Source organism: Anoplophora glabripennis, unplaced genomic scaffold, assembly GCF_000390285.2.
Source record: "Anoplophora glabripennis isolate ALB-LARVAE unplaced genomic scaffold, Agla_2.0 scaffold252, whole genome shotgun sequence".
NCBI classification, from domain to species: Eukaryota; Metazoa; Arthropoda; class Insecta; order Coleoptera; family Cerambycidae; genus Anoplophora; species Anoplophora glabripennis.
The window spans coordinates 318983-338689 of NW_019416370.1; the positions used below are offsets into that span (position 1 = coordinate 318983).

The 19707-nt window shown below is 38.1% G+C and overlaps 2 protein-coding genes across 4 annotated transcripts in view; one reads left to right on the top strand and one right to left on the bottom strand.

The window, feature by feature from the left end:
• The window catches only part of LOC108910432 (cubilin), a 31220-nt gene extending 30772 nt beyond the window's left edge, over positions 1-448 (top strand). Inside the window, exons 57-59 of the mRNA XM_018715023.1 lie at positions 33-121; positions 178-286; positions 340-448. Of these exons, the coding sequence (XP_018570539.1) occupies positions 33-121; positions 178-286; positions 340-359 (218 nt within the window). The 3' untranslated portion in view covers positions 360-448. The remainder of the gene's footprint in view (positions 1-32; positions 122-177; positions 287-339) is intronic.
• Positions 449-519: 71 nt separating this feature from the next.
• The window catches only part of LOC108910433 (phosphatidylinositol-binding clathrin assembly protein LAP), a 36911-nt gene continuing 17723 nt past the window's right edge, over positions 520-19707 (bottom strand). The window contains exons 2-13 of one of the 3 annotated variants that reach the window (XM_018715024.1): positions 10203-10345; positions 9803-9878; positions 9404-9424; positions 7960-8062; positions 6158-6366; positions 5998-6104; positions 5784-5917; positions 5288-5724; positions 5083-5184; positions 3065-3275; positions 2636-2816; positions 520-1870 (exon numbers count right to left, since the gene is read on the bottom strand). In XM_018715024.1, the coding sequence (XP_018570540.1) occupies positions 1763-1870; positions 2636-2816; positions 3065-3275; positions 5083-5184; positions 5288-5724; positions 5784-5917; positions 5998-6104; positions 6158-6366; positions 7960-8062; positions 9404-9424; positions 9803-9878; positions 10203-10345 (1832 nt within the window). In that variant the 3' untranslated portion in view covers positions 520-1762. The remainder of the gene's footprint in view (positions 1871-2635; positions 2817-3064; positions 3276-5082; positions 5185-5287; positions 5725-5783; positions 5918-5997; positions 6105-6157; positions 6367-7959; positions 8063-9403; positions 9425-9802; positions 9879-10202; positions 10346-19707) is intronic. The other 2 variants (XM_018715026.1, XM_018715027.1) reach the window with 2 other exon arrangements.

Sequence of the window (19707 nt, forward strand, 5' to 3'; positions counted from 1 at the left end):
CGTAGCTTTTTAAAAACGGAGAATCTTTTCAGCTTTCGACATTCAAGGCAGTTGCGACCAGACGTACGTCAGGATAACGACGTATTTAAATAACAAGCTGATTCGCACGTTCTGTCAACACGTAAGTTAGACGTATGATAATTCCGACACGCACGAGTCACCTTGATATTGTTTCAGGATAATCCGGCCATCCTGCGGTCCAATTCTCGGATCGACATCGAATACAGCTCGTCGACCCACAACGGCGGAAAAGGCTGGCTGGCAGGATTCCTAGGGCTGGAAAGCGGTAAGTCACGAATAAAATAACGTTTACGTTGTTTTTAACACGATCGATTTCAGAAACTGCTGACGTGCGTTAGGGTGGCGGCACAACCGAATTATTTTCACGATGTATTTTAAAGTGAATTGTAAATATTGTGTAATAATAATAATAAAAGTATCGATTTCATCACAGAACATCTAAATCGTTACGAGGGATCAAAAGGAGAGATTGGTTGGGTTCAGAATGAGAGACTGGCGTTTCGTAATAAATTTTTATTGTAATACACTTAAGTTTAACAAAATCCTCTATTGCAGAAGCTGGTTGAATAAAATGCACTAATTTAATACATAAGTAAATAATAATGAAGAGTACCTACACAAAATGGTGGCTCGTGCACTTAAAACGTGTGTACTACAAGTGCTATACAAAATTTGTGCCGACACTTTCTTGCGAGAGCCGGACGAACGAAACGTTGCAAATTAGCACGTCAACACATTTGACCCGACGTTTCGATCGCCTCGTTTTTAAACGTCTCGCGTTATGGCAATAGAAAAGAAACATTTTAAAAAATATATAATACATTGATTTATTCCTAACTCGCAACTACCACTCTCGGATGGCGCGGCATAACAGTAATATCCATAAAAGTAATTTATATTTAAAAATGGACCGCTTCCAACATTTTCTTTATTGTCTCGCGTTGGGCGTTGCCAATAAATACGTTCTAGATTTCCTAACTACGCTCAGTTCAATGATTTACTCTCGGGTTGCCCTAGATAACAGAATTGCAATGAACTTCGACCAGAAATACAGACATTATCTAATACATAATTTAGAACTGATATGTTCAGGGCAAAAACCCCAATTTTTCTATTAACACGACTCAGAAAGTTACATCCCGCTTCTGATCTGTAACGAAGTTCATCGCGCTAACAAAAACTGTGTATCACATAATTCACCACTGCTCTCCAAAACAGCTAAAATCACTTTATTACATTCATTGATAAGTTAGAGAGAATTCAGTGACATCCTGCAACAATAAACGGGTTTTGGATCGTGTTAAAAGTATGAAGATCTACGATTATATCTAAAATATGTAATAACATCGATAAATGGCTCTGACACTTTCAAATCCTGACAACTTTCTTTACTATTAGCCTAAAAAAGATATATCGATTCAACTAACAACTTATGTATAAAACGGATTACACGCGTGGAGTCGTAGTACTTCCAATGGAAACGGTAAATGTAAAATTTCACAATCTACTCTTCCATTCAACTATTACGACTTCACACACGCACCGACGCAGTCCAAAAAAGATCAAACGGCTACACGGAACGTACGAAACTTGCAATCGCTTTACTTAAAAGAAGTGGATATGTACAGAACTGGATAACTATAAACTATTATTGTACCCTTGATTGTTACACTTGAAAAAAAAATTGTATTATATACACTTATGGGATGGCGTACCTACATTCATACAAATACTAGAGTTATCAGTGGAACAACAGGGACTGCCCCATCTGGTTGGGCGGCGGATTCACGGCTCCAACGCCCTGCATCGGAGCCATCATCATGGGATTCACCGCCATGGGACGCATACCCTGTCGAAATAACCTTAATTAGAAGAAAGTATAAATTTTTTAATGCTATACGGGAAATCCACGGTATAAATGCTATATGTGCATCGAAATACCTCAAAATAAACGGAAAGTCTTAGGCGAGGTAGGTCTGAAGTTGAGTCTATAAATACATTTAAAAAAAACATTGTAAATATCTAAAAACGAATAATGTTCATGAAATATAACCTACTTCTTAAATGTCATGCCTACTGCCATATCGCATTAGTTTGTAGGTCGCTCTGTGAAATATAACCTATAAAGTATATGTCAAATCTTAAATGTTATTGCTGCCCAATGCCTACCGGCACAAAGCATTGATTTGTACCTACTGGCAAAGAGACCTACTAGTCTGTAGGTGCTACAGAACCTGTTTCATATACATTAGAGTGGCCCAAAAAAAACGAATATTTTTTTTTCGTGTCTTGTGAAAATACGTTATTTTATCATGTTTTAAGAGGCCTCTCAAAAAATCAGCTCAAAAAAAAATTTTTTAGAGGTCGCTCAAGATATTTAAAAATTTTCAATATCATTTTCAAAAATAGAATTTTTTTTTAAATTTTTTTTTCTCGTTATTTTATCATTTTCTGGATTGACATATGGCACTTACACTGCGGACCTATACAGATTTACTTCTCTAATCTCTACAAAAGACAGTGTTGGCATATAAATCAGGTGTGTGAGGAGGTCACCGGAGACAATGACCTTCTTTTTTTTACCGTTTCAACACCTACTGTTTAATCGACTTACCAACATTGGCTGGGTGTACATCTGGGGCTGCACGGGGGCCGTCGTCATACTACTAAACGGCGAACTACTCATCGACTGGTTCATTGGCTTGTACCCGGCGCCCGTCGTAGCGGATATCGGCTGTGGGCTCCAGTTGCTTCCCTGTTTCGAACCGTTCTTAGGCGAGTTCCACTGTACGCCCCTATTAAAAAAAAAATTGAACGATAAATTCCTAGGAAGCCTTCAAGTCACGATCGTTACGTTTTCGGCAGACTTTAACTTGAATTTCAGCCGTACGGTCTCAACAAACTATTACGTCCAACGATTACTTGAATTTATAAATCGCAAAGCGCGCAACTCGAAAAACGACTCAAATATCGTACAGAAACGGGCTGAAAATGACATCGTTTTTTTTTCCAAAAGGTACCGAAACGTGTAAATACAACTTACTTCACCGGCACTGCCCTGTTGTTTATCGTGAGGTTTTCGGCGAGCGAGGCCAGGCTGGATTCCAGGTCTCCGGTCAGGAGACCGTTGTTGGAGGGCGGCTGGTTATTGTTGTTGTTGGCATTGTTATCGCTGGGATACGTCGAGTTATTGCTGGCTGGCCCGCTGGCGTTCATCGGCTGCAGGACTCCCCCCAGCGCGTCGAAGTTACTCCCTGAGAGCGAAATAATAATCAATACCGGAGCGTACAAGTTAAAAACGCAAGAATCGTATGAATAAGCACAACCGAAAATCTGCCAGTTTAAAAAACCGTTCAATATCAACAGCTACAGAGGTAAAAGGGTACTCTTGCAGTTTATCTCTCAAAATCAAAATTAAAACGAACTATTTTGCAAATCGTCCTCCCGTAAAAATTCTTGTATACTGGTTTTTAAGATATTTTTTTAGAGACTAGTGAATTTACACAATGAAAAAAAAATCACTAATCCTTTATCCGTGTTTTGGAAAAAGGCGCCATAAATTCAACAGCCAGACGATCAAACAAATTAATCTTCTTCGTATCATGAACCCTGTGGGTCCAAAAACGATCTTCGAGTCAAGTCATAATTACTTTTTTAGAATACACTTCAATTTATTAAACTTTAACTCATGAATTTACAACAGGATTATCGGCAACCTGCAATGCGTGTGCAGGGAGATAGTGTGGGTCGACGGTGACCAAGTGAGGGATTCAGTTTCAGTTCTTTGTTCTTCCGCATTTGAAATAAGTACATTTAACTGTGACTTTGTTGATATCCTTGTCCCATAAACGCTCCAAATGGAGCCATTTTTTAACCAAAATCGAAATTTTCAAAACGGACATATCTTGTGACACAATTTTAAAAAAATACGCGCCTCTAAGAAAAAATTACCGTTTTTCTTATGATTCTACCAGATTTATGGCACCTCTTTGTCAGCAAATTTGAGAAAATTCAGTCCCTCGAACCATAACGACAAGAAATACACAGGGCATGCACTAAGCACACAATACCGTGAGAACACAAAAAAAGCGAACTAAACACCGAACAGGCTACACCAAAATTCACCTGAGAGATGCTCTAAAGCACCTGCAACTACGCATAGTCCACCAGAGAACACACACTTACACATCACCATTACGTCGTACGAGTCAACTACATCTCTACATATAAAATTATTGTCGGGGAACAGAGACGGGGATATCAAAGTTTGGATTGGGGAAGCGACGACGAAAAACGAAAATCAGACAGTTTTGACGGGATCAGTCTTATCTTGTACGGCAGTGTCGGTGTCGGGACTGCAAACGTCCGAGACGTACTGTTTTTGGAAGAAATCGAGGACCTTAAGGATGGGCGTGTCGGATTTCGTGGGAGAGTCCATGTCGAGTAGGGAGGGAGTGGTGTCCTCCACCAGAAAGGGGTTAAAGGAGGCTTTTGTCTCTCCGGCAGCTTGCGGAAAAAACAGAAAGCCGATTAGTTACATGTAATCGACGGAAGGACAGAACAAGTGAATAGAAATATTTAAACAAGCTATTTGTTAGAGGATGCTTCAAATCGTTCATTTAGCCAGTCTTTAACTATAAATTATTATTAAGGCGTATTTTGCAACAAATTAAACGTAAGCATTCGTTTAAATCATTTGAAGCACCTTGCTGAAATATAAAATTATTTTACAGTAAAACATAGTGCAGGTAAAAAAAGTAGGAAAGAAATGTTAAAATCACAGTCTCGACTGCTTTTTTACCTGTAAAATTCTTCGGATAAAAAAACAACATGAAAAATGTGGATCAAAGAAAGTTTTCTATTACAGAACGTTTTACTGGTCCTTCGAACCGGATAATAACGTAAACATCGAGTCTGACAAAAAGCGGACGAAAGGTGTTTGTGCCGACAAAAAAAGTTTGTGCAACACTAACATGCCCAAAAATTCAGTTAGGGAAAGCTCGTCGGCTCAGTGAGATAAACAGTGGTGTGGTGTAGCGATTAAAGATCGGCGCCACTTACCTTTAGCGTCGCTATTCCCGAATACAGAAGCGAAATTATTCTCGGACACGAAAGATCCGTTGGATATCACAGGGTTTGTCACAGGACTGACAGCTCCATAACCTCAAATAAACAACGACATAAAACAAAAAGCCACCTTTTCAATTGCGAAAAGTAGCAACTTTCGGTTCATCGAACACTATTTGCTCCGTAACTGCACACTTACCATTTCCATTCGCCATCCAGATGTTATTCTGTTGCGGGGGTAAGAAGGGCGAATGGTTGGCCGCCGCGGGCTGGGGCTGCGAGAAGGCGTCCGAGAAGGGGTTCGACAGTTGCAGGAGGTCGTCGGACGCCTTCGGTTGCGGTGGTTCGACCTCGATTGCGAAGAGATCCACCGCAGGGGTAGAAGTGGCCTGCGAGGATACCGTGGTGGAGGAAGAGGAGTTGCTCAGGAACGGGTTGTTCGCCGTGGACGGAGATAACTTCGCCTTGAACCGATTAATCGCGGCTTCCTCTTCGGCCAGGATCTGCAACTTGAGGTTCTCGTCGATCCCGTTGGGCGGCGCATCGAAGCGACCGTTCGCCACGACATTTCCGAAAGCGTTACTGGTAGTCGACAGAGCCGTTACAGCCGACTTGACGTTCTTTTGGTTGTTGTTGCTGGAAGAGATATAATTCAACGTTATTGTGAAGAAACTTTAACGGGGACTAGGTATCACCTTTGTGCTTGTGTGGAACCACCGCTGGACGATTTTTTCCCTTCTACGTAGTTCAGGTGCTGTTCTAACGCGTCGAGGAGGCTACTGGGGGCCTTCGTGAGATCCGGTATGTCGCCCTTGTCGATTCCGACATTCTGGAATTATTACTACGGATTAGTTCAACGACGGGAAGAACAATACTAGACGGCGCTCCCATAGAATCCGTATTACTTACCTCCGCTACTTTCAAGAACTCCGCCACCTTATCCATCCTTATCAGAAACTTCTTATAAATATCTAAGGCTTCTTTGCATTGCTTCTTGTTCATATCAAAAAATTTCTCTAGGAGGGAAATAAACGATAAAAAGTGAAAAACGAGCAATTAAATGACTCACCTAACAAATTAATTATACCATCATTGTAGCAGGCGAAAAGCCTGATTAGATCCCTAAACAGTAACATGAAGGACATGTTGATGACGCCGTTGGTGAGATCGTTGGCTGAGCAGTCGAATTCTAGGAGGGCGTCCAGTTGGTTTTGGAGAACGGGGAGGGTTTTGAGTAGCTTGTCGGAGTTCATCGTACGCAGCATGCCATCTTCCTTCCTACAAGAAGAAACTGATACTATTAGTAAAGATCTCATTTTAACCACAGTCATTTTAAATATGAAGGACGTGGAATTTGTAGTGAATAAAATTAAAAATCCACATCCGATAAATGGAATAAAACCATGTAATTTTATGTGATTAGAAAACTAAGACTTTTAAAAGGTAGCAAAAATATTGGCCCTGTACCAATTCGTATTGCACAAATCCAGAAACAGTCTGCAGGAGCATAGGCTTCTTGCCCCTACGGCAGTTACGTGTTTTGCTATTTCTTTGTTTAGTTTTTTTTGCAATTGTAAATGGTACTTATAGCTCAGTATATGACAGTATTTTAAAAATCAATAGAGGGATGATTCTAAGCAAAAAATGCTCTATAACGTTTTTTCCAAAAATTAATATTTTCCGAGTTATTTGGGATTGAAAATGTTGATTTTTCATCTGAAAAGTGTATGTTTTTCAACCATTTTTGATAAATAATTCGAAAACCTTACGTTCTATCGAAAAACCCATATAAAGCAAAAATAAAGCTTTTGAAATAACGAATCGATTCATTGTTTGTTGATTACCGTAAATGTAATAATAACCGAGTTATCACACTCTAAAGGTGATTGTTTATTTTTCGGAAAGTAAAATCGAACCTTTTACCGTAAAATAATGACGAAAGAACTAATTTTTCGAAGAAATTGAATACAACCTTTTTTAAAGTGCTTGGAAAGACCTTTAAAATGCTTTTTGAAAAAATTTCGGAGCTCAAAAACTCGCGGAGTTATGATGAAAATAAAATGGTCATCTCATTTTTTCGGAGAAAAAATCAACAATAAAATCTATGGCTGAACCATAAAAATAGAAATTAAGCGTAATCCATGTATAGTTGACAATATTTAGGTGCTAATAATAGGCTCTGCAAGTTTGACCGGTTTAGAATGCCTAAATTTAAAAAAAGTTTGAAATAAGGAAAAAAAAAATTTTTAATTTAAAAAATCCTATTTTTCGAAATAACAAGATAAGTGATTTTTTGTAATATTTATGCTCTTTCAATTATCTGTAGAGCAAAAATTAACTGAGAAGAAATAAAAATCTTTCATTCATTATAAATGATATGTGAAAAAAAATTTTTGCTTTAATTTCTGCAGTAAGGATGGTTTTTAAGGGTTGAAACGTTGCAATAAATCATGTATTATTTCATAAACAGTAAAAAATATTCAATTCTTCGTTATTGCTCCGTCAAAACATTTCAGAGCCGCGAAAACTAATTTTTGTTTTTTTTTCCTCACAAAGGGTAGATTTTAAGGGTTGAAATGTTGCAATAAATCAAAAATTATTATTCAAAACATAAAAGAATGCTTAAATCTACGGTTTTTACGTTTTTTGCAAGAAGAGGTAGTTTTCATCCCCTAAAATCAATAAGCACACATTATGGATATGAAACTTTTGTAAAGGAGGGTGAAATGAGCTTACTCGCCAATTTTCATGAATATCGGTCCGTGTGTCAAAAATTCGGAGGTAATACCCTATTTCTACCTATTATAATTATTGTTTTATGTATTTTAAAGTATGTTAAGACTTCAATACTAGTTTTCCAAGACTACTTACCCTCTTTTGACTTTACAAAAATCGAAGGCAACGGTTCTGTAAGACAGAGCCTTTTCGTTCAAGTATCTGGCGTATCTTCTGATGAACGGGGACATATCGTATCCTAAAATAAACGGCTTTTTACAAACAATGCTGGATAAACAGACGCAATCCCCAGCAGAAAAGGCAAAAAATGTAAGAAAAAACGATGAGACGATAATCAAATCGATCAAACTGTGAATGATCCATAGAAAGGACTGCCAAAGAACCGATTTATAACCAGCGTTCAAATAAAAACGTGGTCAAGTTGGTTCTGAAAATTTGGACGTAGGGCGTAGCGTATAGCAAATGAACTTAAACGTCTTCTGTCAAAGCGCTGTATCGCCGCTTTGTTATTGAAACTGACAGCTGTTATACAGCTCGTTGAGAAATGAGGTTAAGTTGGTCGCTATAAGCTACGCCCTACGTCCAATGTGTCAGAGCCAACTTCAACCACGTTTTTATTTAAACGCTCGTTATTTTCGTTTCGATTTACATAAAAAAAATTAAATAATCCTCTATAAAACAGTACCTCAGCACCGGCTATTATCGACAAGGTCGCTTTCTATTATAAATAAAATCCAACAAGGCCATTAAATTTGTCTTTTTCAATTCGTCATTGCTCGTTGGATATTTTGTTGATGTTTTGAACACCAGATCATGTCTATGAATCACCCACAATTGGTTTGAATATGTTTTAATGACATTCACATAGAAGAAAACAACCAGTAAGGCCATTAAAATAATCGATTAAAAACTATTCTACGCGTGAAATCTATTAAGTGTCCCTAATAATTTAATGGTTACTTTTTTAATAATGAAATAGAATTCTGAAAGAGATCCTAGAATGTTAATCACAATTTTTACACTCGCGTGTACGTTTAGGCAAATACCAAGGGTAATATATTTAAGTGTTATCGCGACAGGTCGTGGAAAAAAACACATTCATATTGTCTGAAACCAACAACTCACACGCACGCACAAAGCATATTCAATGAGCAACTGAAAGTTTTAAAAATATCAGCGATACGAATTTAATCCAACAAATTGTTAGCCACAATAGGTTAGTTAATGTTAAACATTTCGGGAAGCTAAGGCATCGGTTAGTGTGATTTTAATAGGATCGACATACAGGATGAGTCAAAAGTCAAGCCACTGGACCGGAGGACCAAATTTAGGAATATTTCCGATTTTAATGCTTGACACACCCTGTATGACCTACTTCAGACAGCACAGAGCACAGTTAGTAGATAAAACAAGCCGAAATAACGAACTGTCGATAAACGTACAAAAATACCGGGCTTATTATAAAAGACAAAGTATTATTTTTAAAACTTTCGCGATGTATGATACCTACCTCTACCAAATCTAAAAACTACGTAAATAGTGCAAAGCTAAAACCCTACTTGTGTTAAAAACCACTTACCAGCCCTAACACTTAGGATCCCTGATGAAATCGAAAAGAAAAACAGTTTTTATTAATTTTATTTACATTTACAACAAATACATATTAATTCTGTTAGACGTTACTTGATATTCAAAATATCGTTGGGCGCCAACGTATATGTAATTATTTGCTTTTGGATTTTGTGAAAACATCTCTCTATAGTTAATTATTTGTTAGTTCCAAATTATATTTCCACAATCGTTCTTAAACGAATCTGGGATCAAGTAACATCTAACAAACTGGCGTCAGTAAAAAACAACCACTTTAAGAACCACTGAATAGGTTAAGTGGACGATGGGACGTCAGTAGGCGATGCCCACTGAATGGATTGTATTAATAGAAAAAAAAATCTAATCATTGATCGATCAGTAGGCTCACCTTGAACTCCACTCTTATCCAGGAAATTGCTCAGCTGGAACGTGCTATTGCTGGATGCCAGGAACTGGGTGAATCTCTGAAAGGAAGTATTTTGTTAATGACAGCAGACTCACGCAATTATGAATCTCTTGCATGACTTTTGGTCAAATGAACGCCCCTGTAATAAAGTCCCTTCTTTTCTAGTTCTCAAAAAACAAAATTGCTCACTTATCAACCGAATGTGTGTTTTCGAATAGAAATTGTACTTTCAGTTTCCTGCAAACTGAACAGCACCCATCAATTTTCCGCGACACTAACCAAACAAAGGATACGTGCCGGTTACCGTCATAATATCGAAGAAAAACAAGAAATCTGGGCAGGTAATTGCAATTATTACCGGGAGTCAATAAGGTATACTTACTTCATTTCCATAGCACATCATGTGGTGGACTGTGACGAGAGCCTTGTACACCACGACCCAGTTCGTGTTCTGGGACCTTTCTATCAGCAAATTTGCCAGTTGCGGGATCGACACGTTGGGCTCATTCGTACAGTGGACCAAATCTGGAACAGAAGAGTCCTTTATGTCACATCATCATGGTTTTGCCGATGGTCATTCAAAAACATGACTATTAAGCACAAATAACTGTCGCATCCAAATTCCTAATAAATATTGGTTTCGTCATCTTAATGTTCTACCTAAATTTCCCCACAAGAAATAATCTAGGGGTGTCAAATCAGGCGATCTGGCTGGCCACTCAATCGGCCCCCTTCTCCCTATCCAACGATTCGGGAACAGCTCATCTAAATAAGCACGGACAGGTGTTGCACAATGAGGAGGTGCACCATTTAGTCGATTTTTACATAATCATTATCATTTTCAGTGTTGTGAAAATTAAATTTTAAAATCTTTAAACATTATTTTCTTGAAATTTTTGTTATGTAACACCATAATTTTTCATGATCTGTGTGTATGTAGAATGACGCGCTCTTTCAAATGGCATGGTCAAAATTGGGGGTTGCTATTTAAAAAAATTGTCGATGACGTCATATCTCGAACAACGATGACGTCATTCTTTCGTGATAAAACAAGTCATACCTAACCACCGTATCGATTACAGCCCAGATCCAATCTACGTGTAATTAAATTATTTGTAGAATAAGTAGAGGAGTTATTGGGGCGAAATATAAGCCTCGATATCGGATAAAATCGCTCGACGCCCATAGGGCGGCGTAAATCGGATTGCGCTTCGTTAATTATTGCGAGATCAAGTGGAAAATTAATAAATGAGGACGATTATAGTCCGGGGGATTTACTGAGCGCGCGTGCACCCGATTATAACTGAATATTTCTGTAATATCGACCCGATAGTTCAAAAGTTGCGGACCAAATATCGGTCATAATTAACTTTGACCTAGACATAACATCCGTTAAAATTTAGGACAATAAAACAATAAATGACGCCGCGTAGTGATTTTCCTAAAGGACTATGGCCAAAATTTCGCGCATTGCGAACCAAAAATGTTTACACCACCAGCCGAAGCGGTATCGTTTTCGCGATAGCGGCCAAGAAAACAGGCAGTCCAAGGCACGCGCGATAACAGAAACAAAAACAAGTCTGGCTGACACCCATACTGGAGATAACGCGGCGATACGGGATCCGTCCCAGCAGGAACGCCCAGCGTATCGTGTATCGAGGGACGGGTTAGCGATAATTAGCTGATGAACACATTAGCGGTATTGAATTTGCTTTAGGCGGACGCCCGCAAAACCTTGATGCTGCGCTTCAACTATGCCTGTCCAAAAATAAATATTGATGCTTTCTCGATAAGTTCAACTTTATTATTTAAATATTATCCAATAAAGAAACGGACTTATAGCTTTTAGACAAATATTTTGTTCCAGAATAGAGTGTTTACAGCATAAAACTAAATATAACAATTTAAATATACAACAGGAACATATAGTCCGGTCAAATCAGTCATAAAAATAGTGGTCAAATAACAAAAATTCCGACAGAGCTAAATTTTGGTGGAGACCTTGAGTACACCATTAGAAATAAAATCTCAAAAGTCCCCACCGATCCCATGTGTGCCAAAAAAGTTATTCGGGGTCAAAGGTCAAAATTTGAGGTTTTTTGGATTTTTTTCGAAAACGGTAAGTTTTATCAAAAAAGTAGCTCGGACAAAAATTATAGATCTGAAAATTATCTACAAAAATGGTGCTAATACTTTTTTTTCTAAGAACCACCATTCCTGAGATATCGCGATTCTAAAAGTTGAAGGAGTCGCGTTCTACAAGATATGCATATACAGGGTCGGAAAGTCCCCATGGTTCATCGGCCGTTACCTGAGAGCGATAAAGTAAGTCATAGAAATCCGTGCGGTAGAGAAAGACGGCTATAATGAAGGCGTCTAATAGTCACCGCCCATTTCGCCCTTCCACAAATAAGATCCACTTCTTATTTGTGGATTTCAGCTATTAGAATCGCGATATCTCAGACACAAATATCATAATCAAACGTAAGTAAAGGCAGGAAAACGGTAGAGCAACATTCTCTCCGTTTCATAGCACCCTGTATTTCATAAACTTGCGGGTCTTTGAGACCTAAAGGCGATACACTCAGCGATACATATACAGGGGCGAATTTCGTGCTCGATCCATACGAAAAATTCGCACTTGTGCGGGAGAAGGCGCGGTAGCGTACTATTATGATCGGAGATCGAAGCTGGCCACCGCAAGTGCACAGATAAGTCGCTCGCTACGCCTGGTGCCTCGGCCGGTTCCCACGGCGCTTACGCGGTCTTGGCTGACGAACCACGGACTCTGAGGCACCGTCTATTCAGCTGGAACGACACCGACGGGTCTAAGGAGGCAGAAGGGGCGGCAAATCGAGTGTTTCGATGCTTAGTCAGCCGTCAAATGGTTGGACTGACCCGCGGCGTTACATAGCGTTAACCTTTCCGGCAGAAGGAATGCGTCTCCGACGGTTGCGGGGACCTTTTGTGTATTCTACGAAGACGAGTAGCCCGATTAGACAGATAATTCCAGTAGTGCTACTTTGCGAGGTCTGAGGTTTGTTCAACTGTGTAAAATCTGCCATTGTCTTAAAAATATATACTGGAATAAAAATAGGTCCGTTTTTTTAATAGAAAATAGCCAGTCTGGTCGATTTGCGCTCTTAATTTCTGCGGATGGACTTTTTTACTAGGCTTTGGGTGTCCCTAGCGCCAAGGTCGTGGCACCGATCTACATACAATTAACCCAGACCCATATGGTTAACAATCGCCCGAATTAGCTCTACTTAAAATGATAAATCATATTTTATTGCACGTATTAAAACCAGAGCGATCTGCGTTGGTGTGATATGTCTATTATCTATATCTTGCAGCCATATGGTATGCTAGTGCAGTAATCCGTACATAGTAACTGTTTTTCCACAAATTTCAAGGCTGCGCAATAGTGGCTTATTGATTCCTTTTATGACGATAAACGGACGTAAATAAAAAGCGGTCACTATGAGGTTATTTGTCCGATTTTAACAAAAATAGTTTACTTTAATTGCTAAAGATTTCTGATCCCGGTAGTCCAAAAAGACTTGACAAATCTTTCACTATTTCTCAAGCGTTGTCAAATTTCGCAAACACTTTTTACCATTCCAAAAAGTGAAAAGCATCCTTATGTAATTTGCTTCGTACGAATCTACAACAGTTTTTTTTAATTTTATGACCACAGTTCTCTCTAGATTTATGCGAAACACACAATCTGCATATTTTTTCACCTTACAGACACTTAAATATCCATTATACAAATCCAAATGTGATGAATACAACAATTCAAAAAGACAATATCGCGATTTCTCCTCATTTGCATATTTTTTGTCGATACTTTACTTTATATCAATTACGCAACGCAATTTCCATGTGAATATAAACCTTGGGGCGAAGTGGAACTTCATTATCGATAGTTTAATATACTTTGTACTATGATATATAAATATTAATATGTACTCGCAATAAAAAACAATAATATGGTGCCATATTTTCCTCGCTTCTGCACGTTTATGACTGTTTAGAAAAAATTACGAATAAATAATAAGGTTAAATGTTGGAAATCTGAAAGAGCTAAATTTATTAAAAGCGATTTGGAAAATTATAAAGTATAGCTTCTATTACGGGAAAAAAAAATGAATTACATAATTTAATCGACATTTCGCGGTCACTCTGAACATTTATTCAATATCGACTTCGAACCAACTTCCATCGAATCCAGTCGCAATTCCAGGAAGGGACAATATCTTTCATCTGTCGCATATCTTACGAAGTTCGCCAGACAATCTAATTAACCTCGCACAATTAACCCATCGCAAAGGGTCAGGGGTTCCGTTCGAACAAAGACGTATCCAGGACGATTGAATGCAGCCACCACAGCTAGTGCATCGCGAATTTGAGTTGATAATAGTAATAATTGTAGGCTTCAGATCTTTTTTTATACCGCAATGAACAACTGTCAGTGCTATATAAGAGACGACATCTAATGGTGCACCTACAAAACTATCAACAATAGTGGAAGATTTAGTAATTCATCAATAAAGAAGCTACGCGGATGTAAGTTTTTTCTATAAAAAAAGTCGACTACGTGGACAAAATGTAGTAAAAAAATGGACTGACGAGAGTTTATATGACATTAGAGGCAGCGATTAGTTATAAAACAATTGATACAATTTTACTTCTTTAAGAGGCCTTGGAGCCTTAAAAGAAATGATTTATACGATAACTCCTTCATTTTTCATGATATCTTGGGATAACGGTAGCTTTGTCGTAGGTGATCAAATAAGAATGTCTGTTTATCCCCCTGTGTGTATTTTTTCTATATTTCTTAAAACGCATATGTTATTTCAACCGCCATGCGCAATTTGGTTTATTTAAGAAACTTAAAAATGCCTCGTACAGCTGCCGCACTGGGTATTTTTATTGTAAGACCTAATTTTTATGTTTAGTCCGTATAAAGTTGTATGTGGCCGACAACTTTAAGAAACTGTTACTGTTAAATAAAGCACAAGAAAATGAGATGCTGCTAAAATAATTTCACACAAAAATGTCAAACCTTAGTTATCAATTACTAACAGTGTAGTATTTGACGGTATAAGTTAAGCAAATTGATTTTTTTTTGATAACTCGGTAGACAACAGACGATGACTCTTAAAGTAATCTACCACGACACTTTCTCGACATAAATCCAAACCCGCAACGGCCCCAAGTATGATCCCTGTGGCGCACAGCGCCACATAACCCCCTATTCGTCTGCTATTACGAACTATTTACATTGAATAAAAAACCTATTACTACTGAAACTCTTGGTATATACCGGTTACAATCTCATTATTCGGTTAACTGTAAAACTTCTGGGAATTCTCCGAAGCTCATCTCGTTATACCCGAAAATCCTTCAGAGACAATAACCTTGGCTGAGTGGCTTTTTTTATCGGTAGCCTGTTATTGCTTTCTAATAGCTGATATCCGTTGGCTGGTCGATTGAAGGAGAATTTGCCGTTAGTCGAGTAGTCAGAACAAAACAATCCATCTTATATTCATAAACAGAACTAGAAAGAAAAATAACGTGGAAGATTGAAAACCTTTATCGTCACCTACCACAGACATCGTTCGCTGCTGCAAAAACCTACTTCCGAACTTTTTATAAAAATATATTTTCAGACAAAGAGGAACATACAGTTTACTTATTGTTCTATTATATTATCGATACACTCGTATTTTTGTGTACACATTAAATCTATTCAGGGTCACATATTTGTTTAAATTTTTTCCACGATAATTTTACCACAGTTCAACGCTCTCTCCTTACACCAATTTTAGAACTTATAACACATATAAATCTCGTAAAACAAACAGGCGCAGGTTAACCACGAATGAACTTTCGCACATAAAAAAGGTGTGCGCTTAGACGGGGTCATCTTGGTACATCTCGAATTTTATCTCCAGAGAACGTTGATTTTTTTTACTGAGCGAGAAGTACGACCGACAGTAACAAAGAGATTATAATAAAGTGATAAGAATTAATATTAAGTAAACATCAAATCAACCATCAACTGTCGTATAAATATAAAATGCTCGTGGAATAAAAATGAACGAATTTTTATCACATTTCATAGGAATTTCTAAAATAGCTGATTTTTATTCTTAGTTGAGAAGTATTTCTTTTATGTTTTGGAAATGTTTTTTTTTAATGAAAGCTAGAGTTAAAAAAACATTCAATAATGGAAAAGGGGCTTTACACAGTATTTTTTCGAAAACTTCTTTGAAATATTGTTAAAATTGGAGAAAAAGAGTCAAAATTTTGNACATAATCATTATCATTTTCAATACTGTGAAAATTAAATTTTAAAATCTTCAAACATTATTTTCTTGAAATTTTTGTTATGCAACACCATAATTTTTCATGATATGTGTATGTAGAATGACGCGCTCTTTCAAATGGCATGGTCAAAATTGGGGGTTGCTATTTAAAAAAATTGTCGATGACGTCATATCTCGAACAACGATGACGTCATTCTTTCGTGATAAAACAAGTCATACCTAACCACCGTATCGATTACAGCCCAGATCCAATCTACGTGTAATTAAATTATTTGTAGAATAAGTAGAGGAGTTATTGGGGCGAAATATAAGCCTCGATATCGGATAAAATCGCTCGACGCCCATAGGGCGGCGTAAATCGGATTGCGCTTCGTTAATTATTGCGAGATCAAGTGGAAAATTAATAAATGAGGACGATTATAGTCCGGGGGATTTACTGAGCGCGCGTGCACCCGATTATAACTGAATATTTCTGTAATATCGACCCGATAGTTCAAAAGTTGCGGACCAAATATCGGTCATAATTAACTTTGACCTAGACATAACATCCGTTAAAATTTAGGACAATAAAACAATAAATGACGCCGCGTAGTGATTTTCCTAAAGGACTATGGCCAAAATTTCGCGCATTGCGAACCAAAAATGTTTACACCACCAGCCGAAGCGGTATCGTTTTCGCGATAGCGGCCAAGAAAACAGGCAGTCCAAGGCACGCGCGATAACAGAAACAAAAACAAGTCTGGCTGACACCCATACTGGAGATAACGCGGCGATACGGGATCCGTCCCAGCAGGAACGCCCAGCGTATCGTGTATCGAGGGACGGGTTAGCGATAATTAGCTGATGAACACATTAGCGGTATTGAATTTGCTTTAGGCGGACGCCCGCAAAACCTTGATGCTGCGCTTCAACTATGCCTGTCCAAAAATAAATATTGATGCTTTCTCGATAAGTTCAACTTTATTATTTAAATATTATCCAATAAAGAAACGGACTTATAGCTTTTAGACAAATATTTTGTTCCAGAATAGAGTGTTTACAGCATAAAACTAAATATAACAATTTAAATATACAACAGGAACATATAGTCCGGTCAAATCAGTCATAAAAATAGTGGTCAAATAACAAAAATTCCGACAGAGCTAAATTTTGGTGGAGACCTTGAGTACACCATTAGAAATAAAATCTCAAAAGTCCCCACCGATCCCATGTGTGCCAAAAAAGTTATTCGGGGTCAAAGGTCAAAATTTGAGGTTTTTTGGATTTTTTTCGAAAACGGTAAGTTTTATCAAAAAAGTAGCTCGGACAAAAATTATAGATCTGAAAATTATCTACAAAAATGGTGCTAATACTTTTTTTTCTAAGAACCACCATTCCTGAGATATCGCGATTCTAAAAGTTGAAGGAGTCGCGTTCTACAAGATATGCATATACAGGGTCGGAAAGTCCCCATGGTTCATCGGCCGTTACCTGAGAGCGATAAAGTAAGTCATAGAAATCCGTGCGGTAGAGAAAGACGGCTATAATGAAGGCGTCTAATAGTCACCGCCCATTTCGCCCTTCCACAAATAAGATCCACTTCTTATTTGTGGATTTCAGCTATTAGAATCGCGATATCTCAGACACAAATATCATAATCAAACGTAAGTAAAGGCAGGAAAACGGTAGAGCAACATTCTCTCCGTTTCATAGCACCCTGTATTTCATAAACTTGCGGGTCTTTGAGACCTAAAGGCGATACACTCAGCGATACATATACAGGGGCGAATTTCGTGCTCGATCCATACGAAAAATTCGCACTTGTGCGGGAGAAGGCGCGGTAGCGTACTATTATGATCGGAGATCGAAGCTGGCCACCGCAAGTGCACAGATAAGTCGCTCGCTACGCCTGGTGCCTCGGCCGGTTCCCACGGCGCTTACGCGGTCTTGGCTGACGAACCACGGACTCTGAGGCACCGTCTATTCAGCTGGAACGACACCGACGGGTCTAAGGAGGCAGAAGGGGCGGCAAATCGAGTGTTTCGATGCTTAGTCAGCCGTCAAATGGTTGGACTGACCCGCGGCGTTACATAGCGTTAACCTTTCCGGCAGAAGGAATGCGTCTCCGACGGTTGCGGGGACCTTTTGTGTATTCTACGAAGACGAGTAGCCCGATTAGACAGATAATTCCGACGTTGTTCCAGTAGCGCTACTTTGCGAGGTCCGAGGTTTGTTCAACTGTGTAAAATCTTCCATTGTCTTAAAAATATATACTGGAATAAAAATAGGTCCGTTTTTTTAATAGAAAATAGCCAGTCTGGTCGATTTGCGCTCTTAATTTCTGCGGATGGACTTTTTTACTAGGCTTTGGGTGTCCCTAGCGCCAAGGTCGTGGCACCGATCTACATACAATTAACCCAGACCCATATGGTTAACAATCGCCCGAATTAGCTCTACTTAAAATGATAAATCATATTTTATTGCACGTATTAAAACCAGAGCGATCTGCGTTGGTGTGATATGTCTATTATCTATATCTTGCAGCCATATGGTATGCTAGTGCAGTAATCCGTACATAGTAACTGTTTTTCCACAAATTTCAAGGCTGCGCAATAGTGGCTTATTGATTCCTTTTATGACGATAAACGGACGTAAATAAAAAGCGGTCACTATGAGGTTATTTGTCCGATTTTAACAAAAATAGTTTACTTTAATTGCTAAAGATTTCTGATCCCGGTAGTCCAAAAAGACTTGACAAATCTTTCACTATTTCTCAAGCGTTGTCAAATTTCGCAAACACTTTTTACCATTCCAAAAAGTGAAAAGCATCCTTATGTAATTTGCTTCGTACGAATCTACAACAGTTTTTTTTAATTTTATGACCACAGTTCTCTCTAGATTTATGCGAAACACACAATCTGCATATTTTTTCACCTTACAGACACTTAAATATCCATTATACAAATCCAAATGTGATGAATACAACAATTCAAAAAGACAATATCGCGATTTCTCCTCATTTGCATATTTTTTGTCGATACTTTACTTTATATCAATTACGCAACGCAATTTCCATGTGAATATAAACCTTGGGGCGAAGTGGAACTTCATTATCGATAGTTTAATATACTTTGTACTATGATATATAAATATTAATATGTACTCGCAATAAAAAACAATAATATGGTGCCATATTTTCCTCGCTTCTGCACGTTTATGACTGTTTAGAAAAAATTACGAATAAATAATAAGGTTAAATGTTGGAAATCTGAAAGAGCTAAATTTATTAAAAGCGATTTGGAAAATTATAAAGTATAGCTTCTATTACGGGAAAAAAAAATGAATTACATAATTTAATCGACATTTCGCGGTCACTCTGAACATTTATTCAATATCGACTTCGAACCAACTTCCATCGAATCCAGTCGCAATTCCAGGAAGGGACAATATCTTTCATCTGTCGCATATCTTACGAAGTTCGCCAGACAATCTAATTAACCTCGCACAATTAACCCATCGCAAAGGGTCAGGGGTTCCGTTCGAACAAAGACGTATCCAGGACGATTGAATGCA